Source organism: Rhinopithecus roxellana, chromosome 19 (genome assembly GCF_007565055.1).
Source record: "Rhinopithecus roxellana isolate Shanxi Qingling chromosome 19, ASM756505v1, whole genome shotgun sequence".
NCBI lineage: Eukaryota > Metazoa > Chordata > Mammalia > Primates > Cercopithecidae > Rhinopithecus > Rhinopithecus roxellana.
This window is the reverse complement of record NC_044567.1, coordinates 69,917,815-69,939,396: the sequence shown is the minus strand read 5'-3', so window position 1 is coordinate 69,939,396 and position 21,582 is coordinate 69,917,815. Positions and strand designations below refer to the sequence as shown.

General features: G+C 49.9%; 1 protein-coding gene across 1 annotated transcript; it reads right to left on the bottom strand.

Annotated features, from left to right (window-relative positions):
- Positions 1 to 517: 517 nt before the first annotated feature.
- WRAP53 (WD repeat containing antisense to TP53) lies at positions 518 to 21,572 on the bottom strand. The gene is made up of 11 exons (XM_010362389.2): positions 20,588 to 21,572; positions 20,070 to 20,501; positions 19,827 to 19,925; positions 19,448 to 19,559; positions 3,803 to 3,891; positions 2,469 to 2,559; positions 2,228 to 2,360; positions 1,468 to 1,676; positions 1,177 to 1,280; positions 896 to 1,030; positions 518 to 780 (listed from the first exon to the last, which is right to left on the bottom strand). Exons 2-11 carry the CDS (start codon positions 20,498 to 20,500, stop codon positions 534 to 536), a joined length of 1,650 nt encoding a protein of 549 aa, XP_010360691.2. The 5' UTR covers position 20,501; positions 20,588 to 21,572; the 3' UTR covers positions 518 to 533.
- Between the last annotated feature and the right edge of the window lie 10 nt (positions 21,573 to 21,582).

Sequence of the window (21,582 nt, the reverse complement as noted above, 5' to 3'; positions counted from 1 at the left end):
TGTGTCCTTGACTCTGGCAACTGGGTTGTCTGCCTCCTGGGGAGCCCCGGGGAGGGGAGGGGAGTGCTCCTGCTCCCCTCAGAGCTGAGTAATGGTCCCCATGCTGCTGGAGAATGGCAGTGTGGAGTGTCATTCCATTGGACAGGAGGCACCCTGTCACTGTCTGCACAGTCTCACACAGTCACACCCAACAGTCTGACCCAGCTCCTGCTCAGCCCGGCTCACCCTGACCCCTGCCACCCCCACCTTGGGAGTGAGATTTCAAACAGGTTTCCCCCTTCAGTTTACCAAGTTGCCTAGCAACCAACCAGTCAATGGCAGGAAGCCCCACCCCCACCCACTTGACTTCACACCAAGCTCAGCCACCCCATTGGCTCCTGCCTAGTCCCACCTCTCAACCCCTGGTTTCAGGAACAATATGCCATACCCACTGCTGCTGGACCAGGGAGCCCGCCAGTCCCCCTGCCCGACCCCACCTCACTCATACGCCCCCCACAAACAGACACGAAGACTCTAGTATCATAAAAACCTTTTTATATAAGCTCACCCACACCTCCCTCCGTTCCTCCCTGCCCTTTCTCGCCCTGGTGATCATCAGGGATGCTGGAGTCTGGGCCCCCCCCACACCACCAGAGCTGAAGCCGACATTCAAGGTGGACATGGCGTGTGGAGAGCAGGGGAAGGCCCAACTCCTCCTCTCCTTCGTCCCCACTCTCTGTGGGCTCGGGAAACACACGTTGACCGGAGGCAGTGGCCAGGAGAGGCAGGCTAGGGTGCAGGCTGAGGGAGAGATGGGGACGGTCTATCAGTGCCTTCAGTGAGGACACTTGCTCCCTCTGGGATTCACGTCCATCCCCAACCCAAGCCCCAACATCTCTGGAATGGAACTGAGGACCTCACGCCATTGGTGCAGTCCTTCTGGGGCAGAAAACTCAACACGGGCTCTGGCTTCCCATCATTGCCAGGTCCGCCCGTATCCCACACAGAGACGGCCCCGCTCGTGCTGCCACTCACTAGAAACTGCCCGGTCCTGGGAGAGAGAGGAGAGATTTGCTGGCAGAGGCCTCACCCCTGGGGCAGGAACCACTCGCACCCAGGGGCTAGGACCCTACAGCTGGGCTCTGGCATTCCTAGGCTTCTCAGGGCCCTGTGTAGGAAGGAGCCACGGCCACTCACGGGTCCAGATCAAAGTAGATGCGCTGATTGGTAGTCACCTCTCGACCCAGGGACCATAGTGGGTAACCAGGCTGCCGGAGATCCCAGCACAGGAGCTCAGCATCCTGGAGACATGGAACAGGACCTGGAGTCGCCCCCAAAGCCCTGGATGTCCCTGCCTCCCTCGGGGTCTCCAGGCACTCCTTCAGCTTGGCATTTTTTTCCCCATCCCCATTCCCCTACACTGCAGACTACATCCCCGCTCCTGCCTCGCTGCCCAGGTGCTTTGGGCTCTCAGGTTGTGACCCCTACCTTGCGAGCTCCTGAGAAGAAGTGGTTGCCATCGGGATGAAAGCAGAGGTGGGTGATGCCCCCTTGGTGCCCTCCCAGCAAGGCAAGAGGGGAACCATCATCCCAGGCATACAGACCCAGGGAGCGGCCGTAGGAGCCACAGGCATAGAGGGGCTGGGCTGGGCTGAAGGCTATGCAGGAGATGATGCCGCTCTGGCCCTGCCTTTTTGCTAGAGAGGGAAGGAACAAAGTGGGGGAGGGGGCAATGGCTCCGGGCACTAACCAGGCTAAGCAGAGGTCTGTCTCCCATCCCAGCACCAACATGCCTGGACTCAACATCTCCCCCATGCTGTGTGTCACAAGCAGGACAAAGACTTCTGATGCTCACCACATCTATCCCCCCAAAGGACCTAAATGCCCAAGCCCCACTTCATCCCTCTCAAATCCCAGTTTTTCCTTGGACAGATGCAAGTTGAAGGCCTACAGGAAAATGGAATCAGCTTTATCAAAAATTTTCTAGAAAGATTTCAGAGACCAAAAGCTCCACAGCTGACAGGGTACGGGTTCAGGAAGGAAGCAGTCCTTTGACCAGCTGGTTGACCTTGGGAAGGTTTCCTACCTGCTCTGAGTCTGTTTGCTCCTCTGCCAACTGGGCTGCACCTGCTCCCGGGCCGTACAGAGGACGGCATGAAACCCCACAGGTGGCCCTGGCTCACACAGGCCCCTGTGCAGGTGGCAGTGCTCTTCCCTCTCCTCCTCCCTTGGAGGCACAGATGCTTACCAAACGTGGCTCGGACCTCGCAGTCTCGGCCGGGCCGGGCCGTGGAGAAAACACGTACAGTCCGGTTGAAGCCACAGAAGAGCTGGGAGCCATCCGGGGAGAAGCAGAGTGAATGGGCTGCCGTCAGCTCATCCTGGGGGGAAGGAAAGGGCTGAAAACAGGTATTGCAAAGCCTTAGCTGCCCTCAAGGAAGGAGAGCTGGGCCAGTACGAGTGCTGGGGCTGAGTGTGACAGTCCCTACCAGGTGGTTGTAGGCGCGAAAGGAAGCCCGGAGCTCTCCAGTGAATGCATCCCAGATATGAATCGGGTTCTCCCGGCTGCTGCTGGCCACGCTGAGAGAGACATGGACACTGAAACCCCGGTGCTGTCAAAGGAAGGGGAGGAATGGCCGGGCACGGTGGCTCACACCTGTAATCCCAGCACTTTGGGAGGCCAAGGCAGGTGGATCACTTGAGGTCAGGAGTTTGAGAGCAGCCTGGCCAACACGGTGAAACCCTGTATCTACTATAAATACAAAAATCAGGCTGGGTGTGGTGGCTCAAGCCTGTTATCCAAGCACTTTGGGAGGCCAAGGCAGGTGGATTACCTGAGGTCAGTTCAAGACCAGCCTGGCCAACATGGTGAAACCCCATCTCTATTAAAAATATAAAATTAGGCCGGGCGCGGTGGCTCAAACTTGTAATCCCAGCACTTTGGGAGGCCGAGGGGGGTGGATCACGAGGTCAGGAGATCGAGACCATCCTGGCTAACATGGTGAAACCCTGTCTCTACTAAAAATACAAAAAAGTAGCCAGGCGAGGTGATGGGCGCCTGTAGTCCCAGCTACTCGGGAGGCTGAGGCAGGAGAATGGCGTAAACCGGGGAGGCGGAGCTTGCAGTGAGCTGAGATCCGGCCACTACACTCCAGCCTGGGCAACAGAGCAAGACTCTGTCTCAAAAAATAAATAAATAAATAAATAAATAAATAAAATAAAATTAGCTGGGTGTGGTGGTGCACACCTGTAATCCCAGCTAGGCAGGAGAATCACGTGAAATTGGGAGGCGGAGGTTGCAGTGAGCTGAGACTGCACCACTGCCCTCCAGCTTGGGTGACAGAGCAAGACTCAATCTTTTTGTTTTTTTTTGAGAAGGAGTCTCGCTCAGTCGCCCAGGCTGGAGTGCAGTGGCGCAATCTCTGCTCACTGCAAGCTCCGCCTCCCGGGTTCACGCCATTCTCCTGCCTCAGCCTCCCAAGTAGCTGGGACTACAAGCGCTCGCCACCTCGCCTGGCTAATTTTTTTGCATTTTTAGTAGAGATGGGGTTTCACCGTGTTAGCCAGGATGGTCTCGATCTCCTGACCTCGTGATCCGCCCGTCTCGGCCTCCCAAAGTGCTGGGATTACAGGCTTGAGCCACCGCGCCCGGCCGCAAGACTCAATCTAAAAAAAAGGAAGTGAGGAAGCCAACTGACCAGCCCCTCTGATAAGCACGCCGAGCCTTCCTCCTTTGAAGACCCCGGCAGCCCTTGACTCTCCCAAGAGGCCCTGCTTGAACCTGGGTGGTGGGGCAGCAAGCGGGGAGGCAAACATTACTTACTAGGAGGTGTCTGGCTGGGCTGAGGACATCAGAGAATACCAGCAGTAATCATAGATGGTATCACCTTCCACCATTCGAAGGACAGGGACCTAGACAGAGACATGGGAATGGCTGAGTCACTTGGAGGGAAAAGGAGTCTGAGGCGCATGTCTCTAGCAGTGTTGTGGCAGATGGGGTGCACATATACAGCAGAGATGCTGTCTCAGTGTTCAAGGTGAACTCAGACTTTAATAAATTTAGCCACCAAAAGCCATACAGATTCATACTTTTTTTTTCTTTTTTGAGACGGAGTCTTGCTGTGTCCCCCAGGCTGCAGTGCAGTGGCGCGATCTTGGCTCACTGCAAGCTCTGACTCCCGGGCTCACGCCATTCTCCTGCCTCAACCTCCCGAGTAGCTGGCATTACAGGCAGCCACCACCAAGCTCGGCTCATTTTTTTGTATTTTTAGTAGAGACGGGGTTTCACCATGTTAGCCAGGATGGTCTCAATCTCCTGACCTCGTGATCTGCCCGTCTCAGCCTCCCAAAGTGCTGGGATTACAGGCGTGAGCCACCGCGCCCAGCCTTTTTTTTTTTTTTTTTTTTTTTGAGACAGAACAGGCACCACCATGCCTGGCTAATTTTGTATTTTTTCTTTTAGTAGAGACGGGGTTTCACCATGTTGGCCAGGCTGGTCTCAAACTTCTGACCTCAGGTGATCCCCCTGCCTTGGCCTCCAAAAGTGCTGGGATTACAGGTGTGAGCCACCGTGCCCGGCCTCATACTTTTTCTTTATAAACACTTAGAGAGGAAGAAACAAATAATAATACCCCAACCCAGAGACAAAGAACCAACCAATTATTCAAATACTTACTGAGTACATGCTAGGTGCCATTTGATCCTTTAAAAAAATATTAGTACAGGCCGGGCGCTGTAATCCCAGCACTTTGGGAGGCCGAGATGGGCGGATCACGAGGTCAGATCAAGACTATCCTGGCTAACACGGTGAAACCCCGTCTCTACTAAAAAATACAAAAAAAAAAAAAACTAGCCGGGCGACGTGGCGGGCACCTGTAGTCCCAGCTACTCGGGAGGCTGAGGCAGGAGAATGGCGTAAAACCCGGGAGGCAGAGCTTGCAGTGAACTGAGATCCGGCCACTGCACTCCAGCCTGGGCAGCAGAGCGAGACTCCGTCTCAAAAATAAAAATAAATAAATAAATAAATAAACATGCAAAGTACCTCATTAAAAAACAACCCTGTGACCCCTTCATCCAGCTGAAGAAAAAAATACGTTTAAACCCCTTTCCTAACAGAAATTCTCCCTCAGAGGTAAACACTATCCTGAATTTATCACTGTCACACATTTCCTTAGGAATATTTATTTATTTATTAGGCAGAGTTTCGTTCTGTCACCCAGGCTGAGTGCAGTGGCACAATTTCAGCTCACTGCAACCTCTGCCTCCGGCGTTCAAGCAATTCTTGTGCCTCAGCCTCCCGAGTAGCTGGGATTGCAGGAGTTCACCTCCATGCTCGGCTAATTTTTTGTATTTTTAGTAGAGATGGGGGTTTCACCATGTTGGCCAGGCTGGTCTCGAACTCCTGGCCTCAAGTGATCTCTCTGACTCAGCCTCCCAAGATGCTGGGATTACAGGTGTGAGCCACCGCACCCAGCCTAGGAGAGATACTATGGGAAAAAAAAACAGTGTCTAACATTGTTTTACAGGTCTTTAGACTTAATTTTTTGTTTTCTTAGAGACCAGGTCTTACTCTGTTGCCTAGTCTGGAGTACAGTGGCGCAATCATCTCACTGAAACCTCAAACTCCTGGGCTAAAGCAAACAATCCCCTGGCCTCAGCATCCCTAGTAACTGGGAATATAAGCACACGCCACCATACCTGGCTTATTTATTTTATTTTTTTTTGACGGAGTCTCGCTCTGTCACCCAGGCTGGAGTGCAGTGGTGCAATCTTAGCTCGCTGCAATCTCCGCCTCCCAGACTCAAGCAATTCTCTGCCTCAGCCTCCCAAGTAGCTACGATTACAGGCACCTGCCATCACGCCCAGCTAATCTTTTTGTATTTTTAGTAGAGACAGGGTTTCACTATCTTGGCCAGGTTGGTCTTGAACTCTTGATCTCGTGATCCACCTGCCTCAGTCTCCCAAGTGCTAGGATTACAGGCATGAGACACCACGCCCAGAGTGCCTGGCTAATTTTTTAAATTTTTTTTTGTAGAGACAGGGGTCTGTGTTGCTCAGGCTGGTCTAAAACTCCTGGCCTCAAGCAGTCCAACCACCTCAGCCTTTCAACGCACTGGGATTACAAGCATAAGCCACCATGCCCAGCCTAGACTTAACAGTAATGGCATCATATCATATATATCCCTCTGTGATAGGAAGCTTTAACCATGGAAACACATTTTGCTGTAATTCATGCATTTTCACTGCTGTATAGTACTCCACTCATGAATATAGTCAAACTGATTTACACTTCTTCTATTTAGTGTCACTGATGGTTTTTCCATTTTTTGGCTAGTGTGCTTTAACATTCTGTACACATGTAGAAGCGTTTCTCTACAGTTTCTGCTGAAGAGTAAAATTACTGGTCTCTATGCTATGCACTTTGCCAACTTTGTAAGATACTATAATGTCAATTTATTTCCCAAAGCACTTATCCCAACGTCCTCTCCCACCAGCAGCATATAAGAGTCTCTATTCTAGCCTGGGCAATATAGCAAGACCCTAGTTCTATAAAAAATTAAAAAATTAGTCAGGCATGTTGGCATACTCGTAGTCCCGTCTGTTTGGGAGAGTGAGGCAGGAGGATTGCTTGACCCCAGTAGTTTGAGGCTGCAGTGCACCATGTTCGCACCACTGCACTCCAGCCTGGGCAACAGAACAAGATCGTGTCTCCAAAAAAAAAAAAGTATCTATTGTTCTTTATCCTCTTGGTATTACCAGACTGTTACATTTTTCTCAATTTGAAGGTGATGAAACGGTATTTCATTGCAGCATAAATTTGTATTTCCATCATTACTATAAGAAAGGTTAGATTATTTCCTCTATGTTTACTGGCCATTTAGGTACACCTTTTCATAAATTTTGCCCATTTTCTTTCTTTTCTTTTTTTTTTTTTTTTTTTTTTGAGACAGTCTTTGTGTTCCCCAAGCTGGAGGGCAGTGGCACGATCTCCGCTCACTACAACTGCCTCCTGGGTTCAAGCGACTCTAATGGCCTCCCAAGTAGCTGGGACTACGGGCGTTAGCCACCAAGCCCAGCTAATCTTTATACTTTTTACCAGAGATGGGGTTTCACCATGTTGGCCAGGCTGGTCTCAAACTCCCAGCCTCAAGTGATCTGCCTACCTCGGCCTCCCAAAGTGGGGATTACAGGTGTAAGCCACTGTGCCTGGCCAGTTGTTGTCTTTTTCTTTTTTTTTTTTTTGGAGGCAGAGTCTCGCTCTATCCCCCAGGCTGAGTGCAGTGGTGCAATCTCGGCTCACTGCAACCTCCACCTCCCAGATTCAAGCAATTTTCCTGCCTCAGCCTCCTGCCTAGTCAATATCCGTGTTGACTAGGGTTGTTTATGGATGCTCGGTTAAAATGTGCTATGTCCGGTAAAGAATCTAATGTACTATGTACGTTAATGGAACTCTCGTGTTAGTTGGTATTCCGGTGGGTGTTACCATGAGATTTGGACGCTTGAATGGTATGTATCACAGCTGTTGTATTCTAGTAAAGTACTTGCTTGTAAGCATGTCCTGGATAGATCTGCTAGTAAATATGTAATTTTATGTCCTATGGACGATAAAACACTTATAGTACTATATAATATCCATGGTGACTAGCAGTAATGCACGAATTACATAGGGGCATATAAAATTAGATTATACTTAAATTGTACTGAGTAGCTGGAATTACAGGTGCCCGGATAATTTTTGTATTTTTAGTAGAGACGGGGTTTCACCATGTTGGTCAGGCTGGTCTTGAACTCCTGACCTCCGGTGAACAGCCTGCCTCGGCCTCCCAAAGTGCTGGGATTACAGGCATGAGCCACTGCGCCCAGCCATCTTTTTCTTACTGATTTGTGAGAGATAAATAGTCTGAACACTGTCCTTCGTCAGTTGTCTGTGGGGCCTCAGGCTGATGTCAACCAGCCAGGACTTCAGCAGTCCACCTCTATACTCTGAACCCATATATCCAACTGCCTGGTGGACAGTGCCACTTGATCATCCCACGGGTTGCTCAAACTCAATTTGTCCATAATAGGCCTAGCATCCGCCACCATCAAACCTGCTGTTCCTCCTGGACTCCACATCAGTGCTCAATCCTGAAATCGGAGCACCAGCCTTGACTGCTACCACTCTTCACTTCCTTTCCACTCCTGGTCCAACCCAATACCAAATCTTGCCAGTTCCTCCTCCTAACCTTCCATTACCACGCTGCTACCCCCGACCCACCTCTCAAGGCTCATCTCTATCTGCTCATTTCCTTAAAAATCTCTGAGTCCTGGCCAGGCGCGGTGGCTCACGCCTGTAATCCCAGCACTTACGGAGGCCGAGGCGGGCGGATCACGAGCTCAGGAGATCGAGACCATCCTGGCTAACGTGGTGAAACCCCGTGTCTACTAAAAATACAAAAAAATTAGCCGGGCGTGGTGCCGGGCCCCTGTAGTCCCAGCTACTCGGGAGGCTGAGGCAGGAGAATGGCGTGAACCCGGGAGGCGGAGCTTGCAGTGAGTCGAGATTGCACCGCTGCACTCCAGCCTGGGCGACAGAGCGAGACTCCATTTCAAAAAAAAAAAAAAAAAATCTCTGAGTCCCGCCATTTTGACTCTCAGGTCCTATAAAGTGCCAACTCGCCACACTTTCAACCCACTGGCTTTCACATGTCCTAGGCTCCAAGTCTGGAATATTCTTCCTTCATCTCCCCCAACGACTCCTCCTGGCTGAATCCTAGTCATCCTTCAGGTCTCTTAGATGCTTCTTTCTCTGGGACACTTCCCTAACCCCTCCAGCTAAGCAAGGCGCCCCTGCTCCGCTTTCCTATAGCCCTGGGTGCTCCTCACTCCCCTTCCGTCAAACCTATCAGAGAAGGAGGGAATCACATCTGCCTTGCTCTCACCACTGCTTCCCCAACAGCTGGTGTAGAATCAGCAGTCAATAAAGATGGTTTTTTTTTTTTTTTTTTTTTTTTTGAGACGGAGTCTTGCTCTGCCACCCAGGCTGGAGTGCAGTGGCCGGATCTCAGCTCACTGCAAGCTCCGCCTCCCGGGTTTACGCCATTCTCCTGCCTCAGCCTCCCGAGTAGCTGGGACTACAGGCGCCCGCCTCGTCGCCCGGCTAGTTTTTTGTATTTTTAAGTAAAGGCAGGGTTTCACCGTATTAGCCAGGATGGTCTCGATCTCCTGACCTCGTGATCCGCCCGTCTCGGCCTCCCAAAGTGCTGGGATTACAGGCTTGAGCCACCGCGCCCGGCCCCTAAAGATGGTTTTAATGAGCAAAAGGAGGCAGGAGATTGTTTCAGCAACATAGGCCCAAAATAATAGGACCTTGAATTAAAGTAGAGGCAGTGGGATGGACAGATGTGGGTGGATTAGGAAGATCAGGCGGACTTGATGGGATTTGGAAAGTAATTGGATATGAGGGGTTAGGAAAAGGGAGATTAAAGGATGAGAGAGACCCTGGCTTCTGGCTTGGATACCTGAAGTCACCAAAATGGTAGAAGTGGAGAGCACAGGAAGGCTGTACAGTGCCAACATCGTCAGCGGGAGAGACGGCATAAGCCTCAAAGGAAAAATTTTCACCAAGACGAAAGAGCAATTGTGTGGCTACAGCATTTGGGATGAAGAAGCTGCTCCCCGTCCCCACCCTGAGAGATGTAGGGCGCAGAGGATGCAAAGTGTCTCCTGGAGAGGGCGAGACGAGGAGTAAAGGCTTCCTGCAAGAGCCATGGGGCAGGGCAAGTGTCAGGAAAGACGCTGGGGAGTTGGAAATAAGACTTACAGGAAGTTCTGTGAAAAGGTAGAAAATAAAGGAGAAAAACCAAGAAACTATATTGGGAAGAAAACTCAGTACACACAAGTATATGGAATTACCCAAATGCACCCTTCCCCAATTTTCTGACCTATAGAAATTTTATCTATTTCAGGCAGGGCGCAGTGGCTCACGCCTGTAATCCCAGCACTTTGGGAGGCCGAGACGGGCGGATCACGAGGTCAGGAGATCGAGACCATCCTGGCTAATGCGGTGAAACCCCACTTCTATTAAAAATACAAAAACTAGCTGGGCGTGGTGGCGGGCGCCTGTAGTCCCAGCTACTCGGGAGGCTGAGGCAGGAGAATGGCGTAAACCCGGGAGGCGGAGCTTGCAGTGAGCCGATCACGCCACTGCACTCCAGCCTGGGCGACAGAGAGAGACTCCACCTCAAAAAAAAAAAAAAAAAGAAAGAAAGAAAGAAAGAAATTGTATCTATTTCAAATGCTAAACTTGTAGACACTAAAAATGAGAACACCTAATGAGTAAGGTTGCGATAAAACTGATACACTAGCAGGAAAAAATAAATACATAAGGAAATAAAAGGCACAAAACGTTTCTGGTTGTTTGTTTTGAGACAGTCTCGCTCTGTTGCCCAGGCTAGAGTACAATGGTGTGATCAAAGGTCATGGTAGCCTCACCCTCGCAGGCTCAAGCGATCCTCCCACCTCAGCCTCCCAAGTAGCTGGGACCACAGGCCCAACTGTTTTGATAGACAGGATCCGGCTGTGCTACCAAGGCTGGTCTCAAACTCCTGGGCTCAAGCATTCCTCCCACCTTGGCCTCCCAAAGTGCTGGGATTATAGGCATGAGCCACCACACCAGCCACAAAAATCTTTTGAAAACAAACTCACTGGCCAGAAGCGGTGGCTCATGTCTGTAATCCCAGCACTTTAGGAGGCGGAAGTGGGTGGAACACTTGAGGTCGGGAGTTTGAGAACAGCCTGGCCAACATGGTGAAACCCCATCTCTACTAAAAATACAAAAATTAGCCCAGTGTGGTGGTGCGTGCCTGTAATCCCAGCTACTTGGGAAGCCGAGGCAGGAGAATTGCTTGAACTGGGAGACAGAGGTTGCAGTGAGGCAAGGTCACACCACTGCACTCCAGCCTGGGCCACAGAGCGAGACTCTGTTTCAAAAAAAGAAAGAAAAAAAAGAAAACAAATTGACTATCTGTATTGCAAGATATATATAAAAAAAAGTTGATATTGTTCTAGAGTATTTCTTATTCATAAAATTTATCTTAAGGCTAGGTGTGGTGGCTCACGCCTATAATCCCAATACTCTGGGAGGCAGAGGTGGATGGATCACTTGAGGTCAGGAGTAGAGACCAGCCTGGCCAAAATGGTGAAACCCCGTCTCTACTAAAAATACAAAAATTAGCCAGGCATGGTGGCACACGCCTGTAATCCCAGCTACTCAGGAGGCTGAGGAAGGAGAATCACTTGAACCCAGGAGGCGGAGATTTCAGTGAGCCAAGATCATGCCACTGCACTCCAGCCTGGGTGACGAAGCAAGACTCTGTCTCAAAAAAAAAAAAAAAATTCTCTTGACAAAAGAACCTCCTTCAAAATACATGAAGATAATTTGTTCACTGAAGAATCATTTATAATAATCCTGGAAACAACCCAAATGTCCAAAACAAGAAAAGAGGTAAGAAAATTATCATAAGCACTCAATGCAATATCACACACCATTAAACATCATAACAGTGAAGACTACCACAAAAAACATTTAGGATATGATTGTTAAAAGGAAAAAAGGAATGTATAAAACCATGTACTATATGATTACAACCCATAAAAGCTTTCAGTACTTGGACAGAGCTTAGAAAGAAATGTAGAAAAATTCAGAGGGCTAAATTCTGCAGTGGCAGGTAATGACAATTTTTTCTTTTTTTAACATTCCCATTTCTCTTAAACAAGTTTATGCAACACTCAACATCCCCCTCCCCGCCCCGCCCCACATTTCCAGAGTCTCTTCTAACTATCCCTGCCTTGAAACTCTTACCTCCTGAACTCTTTTAACATGGCTGCACCGGCTGCACCACCACCCCCGGGCCTGAGGAACCAGGGTTTAGGGCTTAGATCACCTTATAGTTTGCACAGAGAACTCAAATGTCTACAGCCTCCAGCCTTAAAGAGTTGTATGCCAGGTAAGCACTCAGGACCAGTCTTGGAACTGAGCACCTTTATTCTTTTAACGAGCCAACAAGACTCAGCCCTGCCGCAGATCACTTGAGGACAGGAGTTTGAGAACAGCCTGGGCAACATGGAGAAATCCCGTCTCTACTCAAAATACAAAACTTAGTTGGGCGTGGTGGCGCACCCCTGTAGCCCCAGCTACTTGGGAGGGTGAGGCATGAGAATCACTTGAACCTGGGAGGCGGAGGTTGTAGTGAGCTGAGATCGCGCCACTGCCCACTGCACTCCAGCCTGAGCAAAAGTGAGACCCTGTCTCAAAAAACAAAACAAAGACTCACCCCTGCCCCATCCTCCTATTAACCTCAAGCACTAGAGAAGTCCTGGTCTTCTGGGTCATCTGGCATCACCACGACCTGTATACTGCTCCATGCACACCCTAATCTGTCCCAAACCCACTGAAATTCCTACTCAAGGATCTAAAAACCAGCTGGGCACAGTGGCTCATGCCTGCAATCGCAACATTTTGAGGCCAAGGCAGGAGAATTGCTTGAAGCCAGGAGTTTGAGACCAGCCTGGACAACACAGCGAGACCCCATTTCTACAGAAAGTACAAAAATTAGCTGAGCATGGTGGCATGGCCTATAGTCTCAGCTACTCGGGAGTAGTTCAAGGCTGTGGTGAGCTATGATTGCGACCGTACTCTATCCAGTCTGGGCAACAGAGTGAGACTCCATCTCTAATAAAATAAATAAATAATAACACTCTCCCATATTTCTCATCTTCTCCTCAGAATGATCCATTTGCTCCTGCACTTGCCTGGCCCTGGCAATCCCCCCGGCCCTCTCAAGCTGAGATGGCTGTAATGCTTACAGCCAGCTGTCCCCAGTACACACCTCAAATACAAGAGGTGGCTGGGTGTCATTATGCCCCCTGCTGTCAAACCCCAGCTCCTCTGCAGTTCTTGTCATCAGGCTAGCTTTCCCTGTTTTATCACCCTCCCTCAACCACTAAGACTCTACCGCCTGGTTTGCCATCTCACTGCCCACAAACAGTCCTGTTATCATTCTTGTTTTTTTGTGGGGTTTCTTGGTTTTGTTTCTGAGATGGAGTCTCACTCTGTCGCCCAGGCTGGAGTGCAGTGATGAGATCTCGGCTCACTGCAACCTCTGCCTCCCGGATTCAAGCAATTCTCCTGCCTCAGCCTCCTAAGTAGCTGGGACTACAGGCAATCACCACCATGCCTGACTAATTTTGTATTTTTTTTTTAGTAGAGATTGGGTTTCACCATGTTGGCCAGACTGGTCTCAAACTCCTGACCTTAAGGTGATCCACCCGCCTCGGCCTCCCAAAGTGTCGGGATTACAGCCATGAGCCACCACGCTTGACCCTGCTCTGTTATTTCTACCATGACAATTTATTCAGCTTCATCGAAAACATATTTACAGTCCAGTTCCTTACCCACTTAAGATTCTAGTCCACCATGGCACGCACACCCTTAAAGACACTCTCGAGAAAGACCAGGGTTTGTTTTTCTCTCCTGGTAAACCTCAACCAGACCATCCTCCTATTCTTGGCTTGCATGCAACTGATACCAGGGACTACTAGTGTTTACTGAACACTTACTATATGCCAGGTGCTGTTTTAAGTGCTTTTTTTTAAAATTTTATTATTATTTTTTTGAGACTGGATCTTGCTCTGTTGCCCAGACTGGAGTGCAGTGGCGTCATCAGCTCACTGCAACCTCTGCCTCCTGCGTTCGAGCAATTCTCCTGCCTCAAACCTGCCAAGTAGCTGGGATTACAGGCGCCTGCCACTAAGCCCGGCTAATTTTTGTATTTTTAGTAAAGACAGGGTTTCACTATGTTGGCCAGGTCGGTCTCCAACTCCTGACCTCAGGCTATCCACCTGCCTCGGCCTCCCAAAGTGCTGGGATTACAGGTGTGAGCCACCATGCCCAGCACTAAGTGCTTTAATTCATTACTGATTCTTTTAATTCTCACAACTCTGTGAGGCAGGTGCTATTATAATTATCCCCATTTTACAAACAGAGAAACTACAGTCATTTAACTTGCCAGGGAAGATGCACAGTCACACTAACCGGTCTCATTTCAAATTAATGGCAACAGACCTCTAGTGGGTACTGAGCAAAGAGCAGCACAACTGCCACATACCTCGGTGGGTCTGATTTTCTTTCTTTTGTTGTTGTTTTTTTTTTTTGAGACAGGGTCTCGCTCCATCACCTAGGGTGGGGTATAGGGCACAATCATAGCTCACTGCACTGTAGCCTTGAACTTCTGGGTTCAAGCAATCCTTCTGCCTCAGCCTCCCAAGGAACTGGGAGTACAGGCACACACCATCATACCCAACCATTTTTTAAATGTTTTGTAGAGATAGGATCTTGCTGTATTGCCCAGGCTGCTGTTGAGCTCCTGACCCAAGGTGATCCTCCTGCTTTAGCCTTTCAAAGTGCTGGGACTACAGGCATAAGCCACTGTGCCCAGCCTTGATTTTCTATTCTCTAGGACAGGTCATTTCATACCTTTTCTCTCTGCACAGACCCTCTTCCTTTGGCTGAAAATCTCCCTTTATGCTTCACTGAGAATTCAGAAACAGAATTCAGAGACAGAAACACTCAAATCTGGGCCAGGCACACTCATGCCTGTAATCCTAGCATGTTGGGAGGATGAGGTGGGAGGACTGTTTGAGGCCCGGAGTTTGAGACTAGTCTGGGCAACACAGCAAGACTCTATCTCTAAAAATAAAATTTAAAAACTAGCTGGGTATGGTGGCACCCATCTGTGGTCCCAGCTACTCAGGAGGCTGAGGCAGGGGGATTGCTTAAGTCCAGGAGGTTGAGGCTGAAGTGAGTTGTGATCACACCACTGCATTCCTGTCTGGGAAATGGAGAGAGACCCTGTCTCAAAACAAAAACCACTCAGATCTTCCAACTGCTAAACAGCAGCTTCTGAATGCTCCTCCACCTTTCCTTCTATTGCAAGGAAGGATTCTGTGCCTATCAAAGTCAAGTCCTTGAACGTGCTCTAGCTCCTGTCTTCGCCCAGCCACTCAGGGGTTTTGTTATCCCCCCTCTCTCCTATAGCATCAATCCCTCCCTCTCTACAGGACTATTCCTGACGTCAGAGAAGCACCCCATAAACCCTTCTTTGGCATCGCTTCCCTTCCGATCACCGATCCATTTCTTGGCTCCCTTTCACAGCAAAACTTTCCCAAAGAATTGTCTAGGCCGGGCACGGTGGCTCACACCTGTACTTCCAGCACTTTGGGAGGCCAAGGCGGGTGGATCACGAGGTCAGGAGTTCGAGACGAGCCTGGCCAACAGAGTGAAACTCCATCTCTACTAAAAATACAAAACAGGCCGGGCGCGGTGGCTCAAGCCTGTAATCCCAGCACTTTGGGAGGCCGAGACGGGCGGATCACAAGGTCAGGAGATCAAGACCATCCTGGCTAACACAGTGAAACCCCGTCTCTACTAAAAATACAAAAACTAGCCGGGCGAGGTAGCGGGCTCCTGTAGTCCCAGCTACTCGGGAGGCTGAGGCAGGAGAATGGCGTAAACCCGAGAGGCGGAGCTTGCAGTGAGCTGAGATCCGGCCACAGCACTCCAGTCCGGGCGACAGAGCGAGACTCCGCCTCAAAAAAAAAAAAAAAAAAAAAAATACAAAACATTACCTGGGCGTGGTGGTGTGCACTTGTAAGCCCAGCTACTCAGGAGGCTGAGGCAGGAGAATCGCTTGAACCCAGAAGGCAGAGGTTCAGTGAGCCGAGATCATGCCATTGTACTCCCGCCCAGGCAACAGCACAAGACTCCATCTCAAAAGAAAAAAAAAGATTGACTATACTTTTCTTCCACCCATCCTGATCAGATTCTGCCTCCATCACTTCCCTGAAAGTGCTCTTGTCAAGGTCACTCATGTCTCTTGAGTCATTCTCTAGATTCGCCTCACTCCATCTCTCAGCAGCATGAATCAGTCTCCACCTCCCTGCGCTGGAGCATTCAGGCACTCAAGGCTCTGCTGGGGCCTTCTCCTCCTCCATCAGCATTCTTTCTTTCTTTTCTTTTCTTTTTTTTTTTTTTTGAGACGGAGTCTCGCTCTGTGGCCCAGGCTGGAGTGCAATGGCAGGATCTCAGCTCACTGCAAGCTCCGCCTCCCGGGTTTACGCCATTTTCCTGACTCAGCCTCCCGAGTAGCTGGAACTACAGGTGCCCGCCACCTCGCCCGGCTAGTTTTTTGTATTTTTTAGTAGAGACGGGGTTTCACCATGTTAGCCAGGATGGTCTTGATCTCCTGACCTCGTGATCCGCCCGTCTCGGCCTCCCAAAGTGCTGGGATTACAGGCTTGAGCCACCGCGCCCGGCTCTTTTCTTTTTCTTTGAGATGGAGTTTCACTCTTGTTACCCAGGCTGGAGTGCAGGCGCACGATCCCGGCTCACCGCAACCTCCGTCTCCTTAGTTCAAGTAATTCTCCTGCCTCAGCCTCCAGAGTAGCTGGGATTACAAGTGCCCGCCACCACGCCCAGCTGATTTTTTGTATTTTTAGTAGAGATGGGGTTTCATCACGTTGGCCAGGCTGGTCTTGAACTCCTGACCTCAGGTGATCCACCCGCCTCAGCCTCCCAAAGTGTTGGGATTACAGGCGTGAGCCACCGCGCCCAGCCCCAGCTCATTTTTATATTTTTAGGAGAGACAGGGTTTTACCATGTTGGCCAGCTGGTCTCAAACTCCTGACCTCAGGTGATCCACCCGCTTCAGCCTCCCAAAATGTTGGGATTACAGGCATGAGTCACCATTGCCTGGCCCCGGATTTCACTCTTGCCCACCCATAAACCATTCACTCTTCTGTTTTAAAACTCTCTTGGCCAGGCGCAGTGGCTCACGCCTATAATCCCAGCACTTTGGGAGGCCGAAGTGGGCGGATCACAAGGTCAGGAGCTCGAGACCAGCCTGGCCAATACAGTGAAATCCCATATCTACTAAAAAAATACAAAAAAATTAGCCAGGCGTGGTGGCACATGCCTGTAATCCCAGCTACTCGGGACGCTGAGGCAGGAGAATTGTTTGAACCTGGGAGGCGGAGGTTGTGGTAAGCTGAGATCGTGCCACTGCACTCCAGCATGGCCAACAGAGCGAGACTTTGTCTCAAAAAAATAAAAATAAAAATAAAAAACTCTCTCATGGCCCAGCACGGTGGCTCACGCCTGTAATCCTAGCACTTTGGAAGGCCGAGGTGGGTGGATCACCTGAAGTCAGGAGTTCAAGACCAGCCATGGCAATATGGCAAAACCTGTCTCTACTAAAAATACAAAAAGGCCAGGCGCAGTGGCTCACGCCTGTTTCCCAGCACTTTGGGAGGCCAAGACCGGCAGATCAAAGGTCAGGAGTTCGAGACTAGCCTAGCCAATATGGTAAAACCCCGTCTCTATTTAAAAAAAATACAAATATTAGCTGGGCCGTGGTGGTGGGCGCCTGTAATCCCAGCTACTCAGGAGGCTGAGGCGGGATAATCACCTGTATCCAGGAGGCAGAGGTTGCAGTGAGCCAAGATTGCACCACTGCACTCCAGCCTGGGCAACAGAGACTCTATCTCAAAAAAAAAAAAAAATTAGCCAGGCATGGTGGCACATGCCTATAATCTCTGCTACTCAGGAGGCTGAGACAGGAGAATCACTTGAACCCAGGAGGCAGAGGATGCAGTGAGCCAAGATCGCGCCACTGCATTCCAGCCTGTGCAACAAGAGGAAGACTCATCTCAAAAAAACAAAACAAAACAAAACAAAACAAAAAACCCTCTCTCATGACTTCCCAAATAAACTCCAAATGCCTTACCCATAAGATCTAACACAACATGGTTGCTCTTCTCTGTCCTCGGCCCTCTATCTCCCTCACTTACCTCAGTCTGGCTATACTAGCATTCTGGGTTTTTTATTTTGTGTTTGTCTGTTTGTTTGTTTGTTTGTTTTGAGATGGAGTCTCACTCTGTCGCCCAGGCTGGAGTGCAGTGGCCTGATCTCGGCTCACGGCAACCTCCACCTCTCGGGTTCAAGTGATTCTCCTGCCTCAGTCTCTCAAGTAGCTGGGATTACAGGCACCCATCATCACATCCAGCTAATTTTTGCATTTTTGTAGAGACGGGGTTTTGCCATGTTGGCCAGCATGGTCTCGAACTCCTGACCTCAGGTGATCTGCTTGCCTCAGCCTCCCAAAGTGCCGGGATTACAGGTGTGACCCACCGAGCCCAGTCTGTTTTGTTGTTTTTTGAGATGGAGTCTCACTCTGTCGCCCAGGCTAAAGTGCAGTGGTACAATCTTGTCTGACTGCAGCCTCCACCTCCCGAGTTTAAGAGATTCTCCTGCCTCAGCCACACGAGTAGCTGGAATTATAGGCGTGTGCCACCACATGCAGCTAATTTTTGTATTTTTAGTAGAGATGGGGTTTCACCATATTGGCCAGGCTGGTCTCGAACTCCTGGCCTCAAGTGATCTGCCCGCCTCGGCCTCCCAAGTAGCTGGGATTACAGGTGTGAGCCACCGTGCCGGGCCTTTCTGGTCTTTCAACACACAAAGCTATTTCCCAGTTCTGGGTGTTTATAATATCATTGCCAGTTCCTGGAAAGCTCTTTCCGCAAGTGTTCATGTGACTGACCCCTTATCGTCCTTCAGGTCTTAGTTCAAATGCCTCCTTTTCAGAGAGCTCCTTCCTGATCATTTTATGCAATGTGCTTTCCTCTAGTTAGTCTCTCTTCATTCTGTGTATTTCCTTCAGAGCATTTATTATCATCTTGGTCCTGATGCCTGCTGGTTTACGTATTTGTTGTCTATCCCCCACAGAGAAAGCAAACCAGCCCTTTATCTGTCTTGTCCACCACTTTAACCCAGCACAGTGACTAACATGTATCAGTAGTCAATCAATAAATATCTATAGGCCGGGCGCAGTGACTCACACCTGTAATCCCCACCCACACTTTGGGAGGCCAAGGTGGGCGGATCATCTGAGGTCAGGAATTTGATATCAGCCTGCCCAACATGGCGAAACCCCATCTCTACTAAAACTACAAAAATGAGTCGAGTGTGATGGCATGCACCTGAAGTACCAGCTACTCCGGGGACTGAGGCAGGAGAATTGTTTGAACCCAGAAGGCAGAGGTTGCAGTGAGCTGAGATCACACTACGGCATTCCCAGCCTGGGTTTCAGAGCAAGACCCTGTCTCAAAAAAATAATAAATATAAATACATATATACTGCCACAAGAAATTCACTACTTTTTAGCGAAAAACACAGATTCCTAATTAAAGAAAGGGAAAACGTATCTCTAAATAACTTCAGAATTCGGGGCAGAAAACGCTACATGTGGAAACATCTTGAAAAACAGTCCCATTTGTGAACAGGAAGCACTTGGACTACACTTTCTCCATCTCCATGAAGGACTTAAATGTGCAGCACTGATGAAGAGGCAGAGTTAGCCCCAGTCCTTACCATTTCTGCATATTCCACCTGCTCCCCCTCGTGGTACAGCTCTGGGGGCAGGTTATAAATTCGCAAGATGTTATCAGCACTATTGGTCAAGATGCAGGAACCGTCAGGAGCCCTAGAAACAGGAGAGAGTTAGAAAGCTGGCCAGATCTATGCTTTTCAAGTGTAGGTCTAGGGCTGAGCCTACCTCTGGGGTAGGTAAGCCCCCCTGAATTCTTGAGGGAAGGAGAAGACACAAACTGCTAGATAAAATGTAAGTTCAGTCTAAAAGGGCTACGTGCTCCTTCTCCCAGCTCTGGGGCATCCCTCTCCTAGATAACCGGACTGTTTTACGGTGAAAATCTCGGGGGTGGTCAGCTCCCTGCCCCGTTGTTATCCTTACCACTTACAGCCTTTCAAGAAGTTCTCAGGTTGGGTGCTAAACTCTGACCAGGAACCACTGAGAAATCGAGGCAGCTGGGAGAAGCTGTAGTTCCAAGCACTGAAAGGAAGATGGGGGACAACAAACCTGGGTCGCCAAGCAAAGGAGGCAGGGGCCTGGAGAAGTGGTTCTGAGGACCAGAGGACAGGTCGACCTCACACTTCATCTCCCCAGACTCCACACTCCACTGCCATCACCACTTACGTGTCTCCCTCGTCCTCTGCAGCGGGTTCCCCAGAGGCATCTTCCATGGCTTCTTCAGACCCCAACTCTGGCCTGTTCGTTTCTTCTTCAGAAAGGCTCCAGTTTGCTTCTTCCGCAGGAAGTCTCGTATTTTCAGAAAGTTCTTGCTCCTCAATTTGAGGACTCAACTCACTAGGAGCTCCAAACTCTGTTTCCAGGGGAGTGGAGAGAGAAACTGGGTCCCCCTCCCCTAGCTCCTGAGACACAGCTGAGCCAGCCACAGGATCTGGGGACAACTGGGGCGGATCCTCCCTTTCGAGAGGCGGTGGAATCAGTTCAGGGTCCGCATTTTTATCCATCGGGGAAGCGTGGGGAGAAGGATGGGCTGGAGCTGGATCCTGGTCTGAGGGACAGCAGTCCGGAGCTAACGGTTGAGTCTCCAAAGTCTTCATACTGCAGAGGAAGCACAGCGGACATTAGCCTCAGCCAGGATGGCTTCGAAGTTCTCAGGGATCCGATGCAGAGCTAATGAAACCCACCTGTGCTTGCTTCCTCTTCTGGGAGGAGGCAGAAGACTCCCGGGAGGAGAGGCGAACAGCGGACGCCAATTTTGAAAGCACTGCGTTCCTCAGCACCGCAGGTCGCTACGATCCTCTTGCTGTCGCGGGATTTGGGCCTACCTTCCGATTGGGCCGCTGCATCCCGGATCAGATTTCGCGGGCGACCCACGGAACCCGCGGAGCCGGGACGCGAAAGGTTATAAGGTTTCCCGTTCCCATCAAGCCCTAGGGCTTCTCGTGGCTGCTGGGAGTTGTAGTCTAAATGCTTCTATCTTGGTGAGAAGCGCCTGCGCTCCCCCTACCGAGTCCCGCGGTAATTCTTAAAGCACCTGCACCATCCCCCGCCGCCTGCAGAGGGCGCTGCAGGTCTTGCGCCTCTTTTGCATCTCGTTCTCCAGGCTCCAGACCTGTCTCTCGTCCTTCATTCAAAAAGTATTTATTACCGAGCTCTTACTTGCCACCCAGGACTGATATAGGCACTGAGGAATACAACAATAAATAAGATAGTAGAGAAATTCTATATCCTCATAAGGCTTACGTTTCCATGTACTGAAAGCAATTAACAAATCTTTTCAGAGTGATAAGTGTTGTGAAGAAGATTAAACAAGATAGTGTGATATAAAGTATGTGGGAGAAAACGTTAGCGTGAGATATTAAGGAAAGTCTTCCTAAAAAACGACATTTAAGCTGATGAGAAGAAAGGATCCAGCTGAGAGCAAACGCAAACGCTTTCTTCCTTCCACCCTTCATATTTGACACAATGCAGGATTCCTCCAAAATGGTTTCCACCAATTCTGCCCTCACAGGTCTGGCTTGTAGAATTTTCCACCCCAAAATGTTAGTATCTACGGCACCAGTTCGGCGAGAATCCTGACTCTCTCTGCACCCTCCTCCCCAATTCCATTTCCTTTGCTTCCTCCGGCAGGCGAATTACTTGCCCTTACTTGTCATGGCGACTGTCCAGCTTTGTGCCA